Source organism: Aristolochia californica, unplaced genomic scaffold, assembly GCF_029961685.1.
Source record: "Aristolochia californica isolate CCGP_79_NKW_82.1479 unplaced genomic scaffold, dmAriCali1.0.hap1 SCAF_14, whole genome shotgun sequence".
In the NCBI taxonomy this organism is placed as follows: Eukaryota; Viridiplantae; Streptophyta; class Magnoliopsida; order Piperales; family Aristolochiaceae; genus Aristolochia; species Aristolochia californica.
This window is the reverse complement of record NW_027181815.1, coordinates 2,093,897-2,109,856: the sequence shown is the minus strand read 5'-3', so window position 1 is coordinate 2,109,856 and position 15,960 is coordinate 2,093,897. Positions and strand designations below refer to the sequence as shown.

General features: G+C 37.2%; 2 protein-coding genes across 2 annotated transcripts; both read right to left on the bottom strand.

Moving 5' to 3' along the window:
* Positions 1-6,260: 6,260 nt before the first annotated feature.
* LOC137949886 (magnesium transporter MRS2-1) lies at positions 6,261-9,582 on the bottom strand. The gene is made up of 5 exons (XM_068796121.1): positions 8,761-9,582; positions 7,566-7,694; positions 7,153-7,488; positions 7,032-7,079; positions 6,261-6,721 (listed from the first exon to the last, which is right to left on the bottom strand). The coding sequence occupies exons 1-5, from the start codon at positions 9,331-9,333 to the stop codon at positions 6,491-6,493; spliced, it is 1,317 nt and encodes a 438-aa protein (XP_068652222.1). The 5' UTR covers positions 9,334-9,582; the 3' UTR covers positions 6,261-6,490.
* Positions 9,583-10,785: 1,203 nt separating this feature from the next.
* Positions 10,786-15,426, bottom strand: LOC137950764 (uncharacterized). Its single transcript, XM_068797379.1, has 3 exons — positions 15,354-15,426; positions 11,055-11,205; positions 10,786-10,975 (listed from the first exon to the last, which is right to left on the bottom strand). The coding sequence occupies exons 2-3, from the start codon at positions 11,202-11,204 to the stop codon at positions 10,928-10,930; spliced, it is 198 nt and encodes a 65-aa protein (XP_068653480.1). The 5' UTR covers position 11,205; positions 15,354-15,426; the 3' UTR covers positions 10,786-10,927.
* Positions 15,427-15,960: the final 534 nt, after the last annotated feature.

Here is a 15,960-nt window from a genome sequence, read left to right as displayed (position 1 = left end):
TCTGCAATGCTAAAATTTATTACCATCTGATAAATTGCACCACTCATACAGCACAACAGATGTGTGGAAGTTGAAGCAGGGATCTATAATCAAAATGCAGATCAAAATACAGGCTTAGACACTGGCCGGGTTATGGAGCTATTAAACAAGAATTCTCTTTCCTTTCTCTCTTTGTTCTATTAAACAAGAGTTTTCCATTGTATTCATACTCATGTTCCATTAAAGGGAATAATTTCAATTTGAATATAAAGAGGAAGAGAGTAAGCCTCTCTTATCTTCCCTTTCTATCTCTCAAAGATAAAAAAGAAAAATAAAAGTATTTAAATATTAATTATCTTAATTTTTCACACTATCTCTCTAAGGGTTTGTTTGGAACTATAGAAAAGAAAGGAAAAGAAACAGAGAAAGAAAGTTATTTTCTTCTGTTTGCTAATTAGAGAATCATGGAGAAAAAAAAAGAGAAATATAGTTTCTTTCTTAGTTTAATATTTTCTGATGGAATTCCAAGAGAAAAGAAAAGAAAAGAAAAGAAAAGAAAAGAAATAGAGAGGGGTATAGAAATTTTAATTAGACTTATTTGAAATGTCAGACATTTCCATCCTCCTCAATCGATGAGCCAGAAAGCTTTGTTCCCTCCCTATGCCAATATGCTTGCCGATCTACAGGCACCTCCCTCTCCTTCTCTCCCTTTCTCTAGCTTCTCTCTGCTCCTCCCTTTCTCTCTTCTCCTTCCCCTTCTCTTTCTCTCTCTTTCTTTTCGGCATGGAACCAAGCTTGCCGTTATTCACAACTTGCAAAGACTCATAATCAATGTGGTGAACAACTTATTTCCTCGGGCTCATTGGTAAATGATGCCCTTCTTTATATCATTTTTTACTGCTCTTCTATGATTGTGTAGTGGTGCAAGGAGATGGGTTATGCACCATTGATATTACCTTCGAGAATACCATTACCTGTGATTCTCCAACAGTAGCAATGATGTACGATTTGGATCGATCAATCTTCTTCCATTGTGAGCTCTGTGGGTTCTAGGAGTCTCTACACCAAGCTCAACTGTTAGTTCTATAAACAATGCGACATCTACGACTCCATAAATTTCATCTTTAGTGACGTCGTTGTGGCTGTGTTTCATGACTGCAACATAACCGTCCGCAAACCAGGAGGAAACTATCCAAACAAAATCATTGTTCAAGGAAAATCTGATCAAGCCTTAAACCAGTTCAATTCTCCACTATTGCAGCATTGCTATAATCGAGGGTCGCGGTGACACGAAGACATACCTGGGTGGACCTTGGAAGCCATTCTTGATGACTGTAGTCATGGATGAGGATCTCCACTATTGCTCATTGTATGCATTTCACTTTTTTTAAGGGAAAAGAAAAAAAAAGAAGAGTTAAAAACATAACCTACAAGACAGTACATGATGAACAAATATATGAACCATCACTGACCCCTTCAAGTTGGAAAGATGGTGATTCTTTGTTTTACCTTTTTTTTTTTTATCTTCTCTTTTCTAACGAGTACTACCTCAATCAGACAACATTGATCATGCCTGCTTCACCGAATCCCTTCCCCTAAAACCAATGAATGTCTTTAGCCCACACCGTCACCGACGTCATAAAATGCTCCTCCTTCCATTTGTTCATTTGGGCGAGATGGAATCACAACTGTGGCATAGTACTGCCATCCGTTTTTGTTGTTACTTCTCGAGGAAAGCTCAACCCTTCTATCTAACATGAGATCATCACAGTGGTACCAGTAAGTATTATTTTAATCTTTGGTAAGTAGCCATGAATGGATGGGTCAATCTAAAAAAAAGGCATGTCTGTGAATGTTTTGAGCTTTGTTTTTAAGAGTGTAGGGCCTCCATTGTAGGTTTCTGTATGAATGAAAATGGAGGTAGTGGCAATGGCATGTAAGTGGGCACAAATGTCGATGGGTGAGAGGTGTATGTGTTATGGTCCTGGGGTTAAGTACCTATGTCTTCCGCTCCTTACAGGCCGGTCTTTTGGGTAGTATTTTGCTAGGTGCTTAACATTATACCAAATGTTAAGCACCTAGCCAATACTACCCAAAAGACCGGCTTGTAAGGAGCGGAAGACATAGGTACTTAACCCCAGGACCATAACAGTATGCTTCTTCCTCGGATGTGCCTCACACAAAAGGATGTAATTCCATGCAAGGATTTTTTTTTACAATAGATAAATGTTAAATTTAGGATACATTATATCCATAACTAGGATGGATCAAAAAATAAAAAAAGATTAAAATTCAAGTAACTGATCATCCCTTTGGGTGGCAAGAAATAAGTTACATATGATTAGGGGTGGCATCGAACCGAGCCGGTTCGTAAGCGGCTCGAGCTCGGCTTAGTTGGGTTTGATTATCTCGATCTTGAATTCAATTCGAGATCGAGATCAGGCTCGTTTAAGCTAACGAGCCGAGCTCGAGCGAACCATGGTTTGGTTCAGAAGCTCGCGAGCCGGCTCGTTTCTTCACAAGGGCCCAATGGTTCAGAGTTCGTATAAGTCGGGATTCAGCATCTTGGGGCTTGAGTTCGGGACTTCGGGGAATCTTGAAAACGAGGATTTGGAGCTCAGGAAGATTGGAAAAAATGGGCTGATGGCGAGAGCTTTACATATCAAATCATATACCAAATTAAATATTTTCCAATCTATTTTCTAGAGCAACAAACCGTTTGGTATTTCGTGCTATATTCTATGAGATATCACCTTTAAAAGCCATTAAAGTTAGTCCTATAATTTTTTCTTCCTCAGCCTATTCAACCTATCCCTCCCTTTCCCTTCCCCCATTACCTAAAAACCTATCTCACCTCATTCTAGAGTCTCATTAGGCCTACACCCATACACCCAAATAAAGAAACAAAAATCCTTATCCATACATCTTAGGAGAAACAAGTTCATCCCCCTACTTTCTCTCCCAATTTGTTTTCAGCCAAACCCACGACCCTCAGACTCAACCACATCCTAACCTTCCTAAACACTCTCTCTTCTCCAAAATCACTTCTACCAAAAAAGAAAAGAAAAGAAAAGAAAAGAATAAACATAGTTAACACATGATGCATGGAACAATAACAACAACAACATGAGGTTGTTGCTACTCACAAGTTTGGCCAAAAAAGTTTGTAAAAAATGATCATTTGTTTGGAAGGACAAATGCAACACCTAACAAGCATACTTCAATCTTTCATGGAAGCAGGGGTGGCAAAACCTCTTTCTCCTCCTCAGTAAGTAATGAATCATGAAACCTTGACACAACCTGTTTTTGGTAAGTTGCTTGTTCGCCACCACCTAATTTTTTCAAACCGACCACTTCTATCTTTTTCCGCCACCAAAATTTTACTTCAAAATGTTGCCCCCACTCATCCTCCTCAAGCCACCTCTCCACCAAGCCAAAATGACCACCCAATACCCCAACCTTTTTTCTATTTTTCCATTCCAGCCACCACACCCTGTACCCACCACATCCATACTTTTACACCGAACCATGAAATCCTACCCTATGCATCTACAATTTCCTACACCAATATAATCAATTCCAAACACCGCCCATATACCCTACCACTATCCATCATAATGCCACAATAGCCCAAACCTTCTCCACACACCAAAACACTTGCACTTTCACTCTCAATTTGACCCTATAAACAAACCCACAAATTCAATCATTAAATTTACATTTCAAGAAAACAACCCTGACTATTTTTCTCTTTACTCCAACCCATATGGATCACCAATGTCCTATTTGCATACAACTCACCCACCTCCCTCAAATTCTCCATCCATCTTAGGTTCCGTTCTTCCCCAAACAAATCTTCTCCAACAGACTACTCATCAATTACCCAACCCTATAATGAACCCCACCTTTTTCCTTCCGTAACCACACCACACATTATGTCCCTATTTCCCGACCCAACCCCAACTCATATCACTTTACAAAACAAATCCATAATCCGTCCCAATAAGAATATTTCCACTCCTACCAACAACCAAGCTCTCACCCCCATGCACCACTTATGGATCGCCCATCCTTTCATTCAACACAACAACCCACCATTGTCCAAGACCAAAATATTGACACTCTAAAGGAATCTTGGTTGCTCTCGAGATTTGGCTCCCAAGCTCATCATAATGCAACAACAAAAGCAAAATGAGTTTAACAAGAAATACACAACTTGGGAGATTGAAGACAAATTTTTACAACACTTTACTTCAACCTTGAGGGTAAGTTGATCTTTCGAGAGGATTGGAATGATAAAACCAAGATTTAAGTAAAAACCCACATGTTAGGGGAGGGTGCTTTTAATTTTAAAAAGTCTAAGGGGCGCCACATTAAGTGTAAAAGTGGCAATTTGATTTTGTTTTTAAAAAAATTAGGGGGCATCACTTTGGACACATGAATTTCTTCTACAATTCTCCGACTTTTAACCTTGGGGATAAGGTTGATACTGAAAGGGGTGGAATGATAGAGAACCAAAATTACCCCAAGGAAGAAAAAGAAGAAGAGAAGAAGAAGAGAGAAAAATAGAAAGTGGTGCAAAAAAAAAAAAAAAAAAAAGTGGCACCATCTCCTAGAAAAGAGGAGCTCAAGGGTGTACAGGTAACAATTGGCTGGTCAAAGGAAGAGTTAAACCTTTCTCTCTTGAAGAAGATGAAATCTTGTTAGAATAAAAATAATTCTTGTTTGGTTGATGCAATCTTTTAAATTCCTAAAACCTCTCCTAGATTGATGTAATATTTGAAACTCCTAGGATCTTTCATTACATTATGTAATTAAGAAACCCTAATTGATTGAGCATTGGGAAAAGTATAAAGAGGAGTGTTGGTTGAAGGGAAAATCAATCAAGCCTTTTCCAAAATCTATGTTGCCTCTCTTTCCTCTCTCAAATTCATGCCTTAGTACCCTTCCTCTCTTCTTCTGTCTTTTCTTTCTGACCCTCTCTACCTCTACTTTGCTTCTCTCTTATTCCAACCTTTTTAACTTCTCTCTTTCAACTCTTCCTTGAATTTTTAAAAAAGGATAAGGACTTTCCACTAGCGGGTTCTTATCATTATCCTTCGATACCTCATTGTATGAGGACCCCCTCTTGTTCCTCTTGTTTAGTCTTGTTTGTAATTTTGTTTTTTGGTTTTGCCTTGAATAATGCTTGTTTTTGTGAAAAAAAATTACAATTGAAAGTAGTGCATTGTTTAAACTTTGCATTTTAAATTACTCGTTTTTCTATTGACGATTCAAGAAGTAAGAGTATAAGAGCACTTTTAGTATTAATTTTATTATGAAAGAGTTCCACTCCTTGATACTCACAAGTGCAAATGTTTATAGATTGTACTCTGACTCAAAGAAAGATAAGTTGGATTTTCAAAATTCATCTAAATTTGTAATTTCATAATATTTTTTGGAATTTTATAATTTCCATGCTTTTCATAAGACTTAAAACACTTACCAAGTAAAATTTTATAATGAAAATATAATAAAAATTATTCAAAAAAATGGAAGGAGGGCCCCTACTTTTTACAATACCTAACTGAGGTGGGGCCTCCCCTTTTGAGGAACAAAAGGAAGCTCAACCTTGAATCTTATTAAAAGTGTTGGTCTTGGGTTGGGAGGTATAAATATAAGGTTGTAGGAACAAGAGAAGATAGATACTGAAGATATATGTAGGCCGAGCAAATATGAGTATGGTCAAGTTCTGAAATAGATGGGACAATACTTGAAGCTTTCCTACTGGGGGTATCTCTTCTCTAGCTCATAGAGAGGAGGATTGAGTTGAACTCTAGACTTTTATTGCAGTCATTATTGGTCGGGAGAGCTATTAAGATTCTTATTTTAATTGGATCGCCCATATTTTTCATTATTAACTCCAAAAAATTTTCAACTTGCAGATGCTTTATTTACTACTACTTGCATCCCTTTGTGTTTTTGAGTGAACCTGTTGTCTTTAATCTTTTAATGCTACCCTTCTTCTGAGTTTGCTATTTGAATCGTTATGCTTTTAGTTTACCCCATTTGGATTTAGTGTCAGATATGAATATAGGTTTTTCATCTTTTTCAAAATCAAAACTGTTGCCTTTTGATCATTTACCCACTTAAAATATAAATTAAAAATGAGAGCAACAAAGAGTGGAATGATTTACTTTGAGCTGCCATTCTTCTCCTTCGCTCCTATAAGGGTATCAGTCTTCTGTACAGGAAGAACCACAAAAACAAATAGAAAATTATCATCCCACAGACTCCAGTGATGATAATGACCCACTTGAATGCTTCGGATTGTTTGAATTAATGATATGGGAAAGTTCATTCCAAAGATCCCAGCAACTACACCAAAAATAGCAACTACAAACATTGCTGTTGTCAGCAGCAGCTCAAATTGGATCACAATGATAATTTACCCATTTAAAATATAAATTAAAAATCAGACAAACAAAGAGAGGAATGGTTTACTTTGAGCTGCCATTCCTCTCTTTCACTCCTATAGGGGCATCAGTCTTCTGTACCGGAAGAACCACAAAAATGAAGAGAAAATTATGACCCCACAGATTCCAGTTATGATAATGACCCACTTGAATGCTTCAGGTCGGTCCAATAATGATACAGGAAAGTTCATTCCAAAGATCCCAGCTACTACACCAAAAATAGCAACTACAAACGTTGCTGTTGTCAGCAGCAGCTCAAATTGGATCAACTGATTGCGGACATTGTCCTGTAAAGTTTAAGACGTCAAGTCAATTATCAGAAATATATGAAATATAACCTCATCATCGTCTTCTACTGAGATTATTCAAAAGAAAACTACTGTGTACTACCCCCATAAATCCACTATGCTAATTCAGTCATTTCAAAGCTTTAAAAAATCAATAAATTATTTATTACAAGAACCAATTCCAGCCGCCACCAACCCCCTCTCCCCTCCCCCCACCCAATTTATGGCTGTTTGATGTCCCTTTCTTTTCAAAAGTAAATACTAGAGATCAAAGAACCCAAAAAAATGTAGAAGAGAAAGGAACACATACCAACTGAATGTTGATGAAGTCCTCAGTGTCATCTATATACTCTTTAAGCTGAAATATAGAAAAGCAAAGTGAGACCTTTGCTGACAGCAAAATGAAAGCATCGAGATTGTATTTTACATACCGAAGTTAGTTTATTGAGGGTGCAGTCTATGACGACAAAATATGCTTCCAACAACATTTCCAACTCCTCTATATTCTCTGTCATGCTGTCTGAACTTTTCATACTCTCATGCCTACTCCTTGCAATGCTTAAGCTCTTCTCTAGCTTTCGTGTCTCCAGGGGTGATGAGACAGGAGAAACAGGTGCAGACATGGATAAACCAGGGCCAGCTGCAGAACTATAGCCAACAGACTGATCACCATAAAAAGATGATTCAAGCCGTCTCTTCTTCTCAGTAAGATACAATTCAGCCATGTCTCCATCATCATCCATTAGCTGCTCTATCTCATCCCTAACCTACACAAACAAAATTGTGCAAGTATTTCAATATTAACAGGATGAAGTATGATTCGCTGAAATGATGTGTAAAGCACCTTTTGAACTCTTCGAGTTAGAGCAACAAGTCTGCTTTTCAAGCGACGGACTCTCTCCAAGTTTAGGGTACTAATCTTTGAAGTCAGTTCATCTAGTAATGGATATGCTTCAATTTCAAGCTCCGCTGCCTGTTCAACCAGGAGAGTTTCATATGACATGTTAAAATTTCAAAAATTTCTAATTGCATATATGTGCAGCCTAGAGACATATGCTACTATTAAAAAATAAATCAAGAATAGATGGTTTCTTAATAAAAACGAATACCATAAACTAGAAGCAGCCAACCGATGATCAGGGATCATCATGTCCTTTTACAAATACCCTCATGGTTTTTATTCACTGGTACAAGAAGATCCCACTTAAGCATTTCAGAGAAGCATGATATGCCATGCCCCACCTCGTATGGAGTATGGAAAAGCTTGAATAGCCATTTTGACTGACTGAATTGCACCTTAGTCCTTATGACTGTGGCTCAAAAAGGAGATGGTCTGGTGAGGTTATGGACAATCTCATCCATTGTTGACAGACGATCCAGCAAAAATTCAACAAAATATATAAACAACGATACAAATTGGATACCCAGGTCCTCATCGACCTAATACAATCAAATCCACTACAAAATATTGAGAGATTAACACAGCTTTAAAAAACTAACCTCAGATAGTAGATTTATAGGGGTATGAAAAGGTGAGAACCAATTATATCAATAGAATGATTCAGTTTCCTTTTGTTAGTTTTGACAACGGTGTGCTACACTAAAGTTTGTCCACTATCTCAATCAGAAAGCAGACGAGGACACCCTTTTAAATTTTAAATTCTTAACCTGTGACTGTTGCCATCTGGACAGATTTTTAACCAAGTGTCTTCCCCAGGTAGTCCTCTTGACGAACAAAGATACAAACTTTGCCTCTTCAATATCAATCTTAAAAGCATTATTTATTATCAGATAAGAAAAGCGAATCGATCAGGCAAATATGCTGGATGTAATCAACTGGAGAGCGTAAAATAATGCAAAATTTTCATACATCAAAACTGAAACCTAAGAAGAACTAGCCTCTCAAATAAAACTTAAAAGTCACTTATTTTTTTCCTTCGACTGCCAGATGAAGTTAACATCTAAAGCCGTCAAAACTGACAAGAACAACTGATATTTGGACATTTCGAATAGCAAAAGAAAGTTAACCTTGTACAAACCTGAGCATCAAGGAAGGTACAAGCGGCCTCTAATGCCATTTCCAGCGCTCGGAACTCAAATGGAAGGTAATCTGGGGATGTATTACGCGGATAACCATTCTCATAATTGAAACCCCCACTTGTTCCCGTAGTTCCCGGTTCCCCGCCCTCCCTCAATCGCCGTTGCAACTCCACCACATACTGCAAAACGTAGTTATCCAAAGAATTCAGTAGCAATACTTCATCCGCCGTAATTATACATCGAATCTGCTCCAAATTCACTACAATCGCTTTTTCTCTCCCCAGAATTGTAGATGGGTAGACGAACAGTGGGTCAAGGAGTCGGAGATCTCGAGCCGGAAGGTCACAGCGACGCATGATCGTGAATTTGTCGAATTCGACAATTTGGGAATTCCCCGAGGAGTCAACCCTGATCCAGGACCGCAGCCCCTGGCCCCGCTTCTTGAGGCCAAGGAAGTCGAGGCCTTGGAAGAGAGGGCGACCAGAGGGGGAAGGGCGAGAAGAAGCATCTCGGGGGTTTGAAGATGAAGATGGCCTCTGAGACTGAAGCAGGGGCTCCTTGAGGTCGGCCATTAGTGCGCCGGGGAGGAGACTTACAGGCCGCGACGCGCTCGGTCGAGTGAATGACAGAACGACGACACTGACACCGATTTTTTTTTTTGTTTTGGCGTTTTTAACATGAAAAGAACAGAATAGGCACGTGCACGCGGAGGGAAAACGAAATTAGTGAGCGTCCTAGGAGGGTTCCGTGTAAAACCGAGGAAAGTGAAACCCTGAATTTATTGGCTCTTTCTTAACGCTCTCTGTATCCCTATTTCTCGCTGCTCCGCCTTGCGCTCCACCCGGCGGCTGTTCCCCTCTCTCGCGCCACTATTCGGCTTCCGCCTCCGCCTCCGCCTCCGCCTCGCCCTCTCTTTTGCCGTTACTCGGCCTCACCCTCCTGAATTATTTTATTAATTTATATTACACTAAAGTTTATTTTATTTTATTAATAAATTTATTTATTTATTTATTATTTTTAATACTATATTAAATTACTAATTTTAGAATGATAATTAAGATATCGTAAAAATAAGAATTCGATCAGTATTTAAAAATTATAAAAATAAACATTTTATAATTCTATATTTTATAACTAATTTGTAATTATTATATTAATTTAGAATAAACTAAAATCTATCTTATTTTATTAATAAAATACTTTATTATTTATTTATTATATTAATGACTTTTTAATATTATATTATAGTACTAATTTAAGAATGATAATTAAGATATTATAATAATCAGAATTTTTAGACATTATAAAAGTAACCATGTTTGTTTATGTATATTATTTATTATATTTAATTAAATTAATAACGACAATTTGAAAAAAATGCAGTTCAGTTTCACCGGCACGACAACAAACAATAAATTAACAACCGGCAATATCTACGTATAATCATCCTTTCACAATTATATCTGGACCCGGATTTCTTTGATTTTATTTATTTATTAAGAATCCACTAGTTTAAAATCAAATTATCAAACACTCCACCTTAATATGAAGTCTAATTGTTTTTTTAACATAACACGTAACTTTACTCGGTCTATTTAGGCTAAATGTTTACTATTTAAAATCGTTAGTCTAAATTGTATAATATGTATTTTATAAAATTTAACACAAAATTTAAAACTAACTTAGAAACAAGGGTGGGCAGTTCACCTATTTTCAGATGTGAGACATCTTACACCCTTTGACTGAGCACCCACCACCCCTAGTTAAGAGAAGCTTTGGAGCAGAGCAACCAAGTCTTCTAAAAATTCTATCAAAGGATAAAAAAACCCAGAGAAGCAGCCTGCATAAAGAGATATTAAAAACTGACCCAGATGCACAGGAGAAAGAGTGAGACGGTCAAAGCCCCTGCTAACTATATGAGGATGCAGAAAACAACAATCTTTTAAGATGACAGCAAAATTTTAAAATGATGTTTATGAGTTTTGTAGCAAAAATAGTTCTAAATAAAAGAAGAGAGACTAAAGTTGGTCTGAATGGAGAACCCCAATACAAGAAAGAACATTATTAGGATGAAAAAAGGCTTCAACAGAATACTTCACACAATTTCCATCAGCCAACAACCTTGGAAAGAACTACATTTTATATGATTCAGGCCAACTAGAGCCCTCATTCTTTCTTCCCAATCCCATGTGACATGTTGTAGATTCCTCGCGCCTAGGCAGAAAAAACCTTTTATAAGCATTGTTTCACAATATTTGAGAAGGATACAATGCTAAGAAACATAAAAACTTACAATCATAAATCCACAGGTGCTGGCCAATGCAAGGGGGATAACAACAGATGTGATCTTGTCCAATGGACCCTTCAAATAGGTATGTTTGTGAATGCTCTGAAAATATTTCTGCTTCTCAAGAAGCTTCTCTCTTGGGATAGTCTCTGACATCCTGCATTTGACAAAGAGAAGAAGCTCAGTTTATCTAACTCAAATGGACATTGTAGTAAGCCCCCACTTCACCATAACCTTGTCCACTTCAAAGTTGTAAAATTAAAGGAATTAAGAAGGAAGTCAATCTTTTTAGCAGTCATTTTGCAACTACGCAACCAAATGCACTTAGAAATCATTGCAACTTGCTTTCGCCTTAACATAAGAAGTTCTTTTATCTGTAAATGCTCCAGTACACTAATAAAAATAGAGCTGGACAAGAAGTCCGTACTCCATAAGACTTGGGATAAATATTACCCATAGCTGTATGTTTCACAATCTACACAAGGTGATCCAACATATAGTTGTTGTAAAGCCAGGGGAATTAATATTCTACTCCACATGCCTTGGCATACGAACAGGTAATTCTTCCACAAAGTGGATGCCTCCCACAGAAGCCTCTGGTACACTATTATAAATGTCTGAGATGAATATAAGAAGGGGGCAATTAAAAAAGTGCCTCAAGGAATAAAAGATGATCAGGTTCAGGTCCACCTGTTGGCCTTGTCCTCATTGAGTTCAGCAGTAGTAGCTATGGCGACAATACTTGTAAAATTTTCCCCATATATAAAACAAAATGACGCAAACATTACTAGAATAAAGACTTCAAAATGACGGAGATACTCAGCAAAAGGGGGAAAAAACTTCTATTGAAAGGGACACGAAGAGGACTCTATTTCAGGCCCTTCAAGACATAACAGTCCATTTCTTGGCTCACATGACTTGACCTTAGCTAAAAGTATGCATACATCCTATGTTTGCTCAATGAACCCACCCAAAAGATGTACTAATAATGGTGGCCTTTACACCAACCTTAAGGTGTTCTCCATTTCCTCTTCATTAGAAAGAGCAAAAAATGAGAGATACACATTCTCCATACAACCAGACATGAACGTGACAGAGTTATGGACTAGGTTGTCTTGAGAAAACTAACAAAGACCAACTCAACTCTTGCATTTTATAAACTGGTTAAACTGGAGTGCCAACAGAAATACTATACCAATCAATTTTGAGAATAAAAACCATAGACTACCCACATTGATCTAATGGACACTAAGGTCCACCAAAATCTCTACTCCAAGGGCACAATATGTGTGTTTAGGAATAGTTCCACATAGATTAGTGAGTACAAAAATCTTGAGTTTATTAGTTGAAAAAAAGGTTTCCTAAGTTGGCCAGTCATTTTGGGATGGACCTTGGACTCAACTTAACATGGTATCAGAGCAGTAATGCAAGTCTTGGGGCAAGTTTTCTTTGATTTTGTGGATCTTTTCTCTATTTTGAGCAATCTCCTTGAAGGTTTTTCCCAAATTTCTGGACTGGTAGGGTAAAAATTCCATTGTCCCCCTTTTCTGCCTATTGGCTAATGATTATTGCTTCTATTTGATTGAATGATGGGATTTAGAAGTGTTTGATGATCCCAATTAGAGGAATTTTCTCAAATCTGCCTACATCATCAACCTAATGTTTGCGTCATCATCCATATAGCCTACATTATCCTAATTTCTTGCAATTAGGTCATTCTTATATCGATTTATGGCCTCAATTGCTGGAACTGATCACTATTGGTTCTAAATCGAATGAATTGGGTGCTATATTGCCATAATTGAATTCGGTGTGGGGCCCACTTGACTACGCAAACATAGAAATTTGGGGAAAGTGCTTCCCTTTGGTTAATTGATGCTCTAGTGTACTCAATTGTGGTGTTTGGTAATATTTAATGGCTGATTCCAGCACACGGGTTGATGTCCAGAGGACTGCTGACAGCTCAGATGAGAAATTCTGCCAGTCTATTAAGATAACTATGATCCGGTTGAATGGATCGAATTATGTAAACTGGTCTAGATCAGTTTTGATGTATTTGAGAGCCGGAAGAGTGACAAAATATATAAATGATGATCCCCCGATACCTGTTACTGAAGATTGGGTGGCAAAAGATAATTTAGTAATGACCTGGTTGGTCCACAATATGGAATCCAGATTTAGTGATCTGATTTTGAGTTGTAGTACTACTAAGACAATGTGGACTACATTGCCTTCCATTTTGCCACAAAAAAAGTAATTTGTCAAGGATCTATGAGTTATATGTAAAGTTTTTTAATATGAAGCGTGGAGGTAGATCAGTGACAAATTATTTCACTGAGATGAGGGGAGTACTACAGGAGATTAATACATTCCATCCTTTTACTACGAATATTGAAGACATTCGTAAGAAAGAAAATCAGGTTCAAGTAGCCCGGTTTTTGGATGGTTTGGGGCATGAGTATGATGCTATTAAAGCCCAATTGTTGGTCAATGAGGATGTAACCACTCTTGAGCAAACCTTAACAGGGTTCTTCGAGCTAAAGGTGCAGTTGTAAATAAGAATGAGTTAGGTGGAGCCCTCTCAGAAGTAGCTGCTCTTAACCTTCAATCTTCTATTGGTAAACTTGATGGTCAGTTTCATGGTGGTAATAATAGAGGTAGAGGTCGCTCTTACACAACCCGTGGCTGAAATGATTGGGGGGATTGGAAATGTGTTTATTGTGGTAGGACTAATCATATTTCTGAGAAATGCTGGGACAAATTTAGTAAACCTACCTGGGCCAACTCTATAGTCACAGATAACAACGCCTCCTTACACATTGGATCCTATGAGAGAATTCAACAGTTATGATAGCGACTAGGTCAACTGACTACTTCATCTACTGCTTCTCAAACTACCGAGACTCCTTCTTCCTCAGCAAGTGCCATGATGGCTAGTACAGGTATGAATGCACTGAATATGTCTCATTCTCCCTCTTGGATCATTGATTCAGGAGCCTCTATACACATGTCAAATATGCCCTCTCTATTTCAGTCCATTAGTCCATCTCATTCATATCGTCGAGTTATTTTAGCTGATGAATCCATCTCTCCCATTTAGGGGGAGGGTATAGTTCACACAACTCTACAAATATCCTTAGATTCTATTTTATTTGTACCAAAGTTTTCAGTTAATCTCTTTTATGTGAGTCATATAACTAAATCCTTAAACTGTTCAGTAACCTTTTATCCTACTTCTTGTGTTTTCCAAGACTTGCAGACAAAGAGAATGATTAGTTCAGGACATGACAAAAGAGGGCCTAAACCTAAATTATTCACTTGTAAAGCCACAAAAGAAGGCCTACACGTGAGGGGGAGTGTTAAGGAATAGTCCTACATGGATTAGTGAGTACAATGATCTTGAGTTTATTAGTCGACAAAGAGGTTTCCTAAGTTGGCTAGTCATTTTGGGATGGACCTTGAACCCAACTTAACAATGTGAACAGTAAAAACTAAAAGGCAACGCCAATGCCCTTGCTTTTCATTGAAACCTTGCTAATGACACACCAAGATTACTCACCAAAATAGAGAGGAATGCAAAAAATTCTTCCCTAAGTCATAACTGTTGATAATTACTAAATGAACCAAAGCTCACACCACAGAACCAAGAAATGATTAAAAATACGTCATCAGATATCACCACTGTACTGATGGTGAAATATTACTGTCAAAGGAGCTTACACCTAATCTAAACTACCTGTCGCTGCGAAAAACCATATTACCAATCCTTTCAAAATTTTATAATTGAAGTGTCATATTGTTCCCATAACCATATTCTGACATAATTCATTAACATAAAAAATTCATTATAGCCAAGACTTGTTATATTCTTATAAGATGAAATAAAACCATGAAAAAACACTTAAATCAAGTAAAACGTCAAATCCTCATGTGCGGATCCATAAACTAGCGGATTGTTAGATCTCTAGCATCGATTTAAGAAACCTTCGACCACATTTAGCTACCCTTACACGACCTCAACTCTATAAAAACTAATGAAAGCGGACCCCTGTACAAGATCATCAGAGACTAACCGCAATGCCAGAAATAGAATGGAATCCCTGGGAGGAATTTCTTGAGAACGCAAGCAAAATCGGAGAATAGAAGGAAGCTAAAAAGTTTGATAAGATGCCATATCTGTTCCAGTTTAATGCTAAGGCATCGATAAGGCATCGATATCGGATTATCAGGCAAAGCAAAAACCCTAGTTAACAGACGTTTTCATCAACAAAGAGGAAATCCTTTACCAGGTTGAGAAAGAAATACCTGATTGGCTGGCTCAGAACTGCAATGAAGAGGAACAACAGCGATTCGCTCGCAGACGAGAGGCTATCAAGGAAGAAATGCGTATTTTTCACCGGTTTTCCCTTTTTATCGTCCCTAAATTTTTGTCATTTCATGTTTCCATTTTTACCCCTCGACGTTTATGAAGGCCATTTTGTCTACAATTCTGGTATTTTGTATTTTTTTTATTTGATTAATTTTCAATTTTGATTCTTTTTATTTATCAGATTAATAATTGGGTAAACGAGTAAATAAAAAATAAAAAAATATTTTTAAAAAAATTAAAAATATAAAAACATGTTATAATATATGATTAAAATATAATAACATGTTATAATATATGGTTAAAATCTTGTATTATGTTTCTGGAAAATGACAAATGAAAAAAGATAATTAGATAAAATTCATACCCCTATTCTTTAGCCACTAAAATATAAACAATTTTTTAAATTTTAATTAAATTTGTCAAAAAAGGTTCAAACTCTGTAAATTATAATTTAGATGAATAAAAATAGCAAATTTATAAATATCAAGTACTAGTTACGAATTGTAGGTGCAAAGCCCAATTGTGCAACCATGCCCTATCACA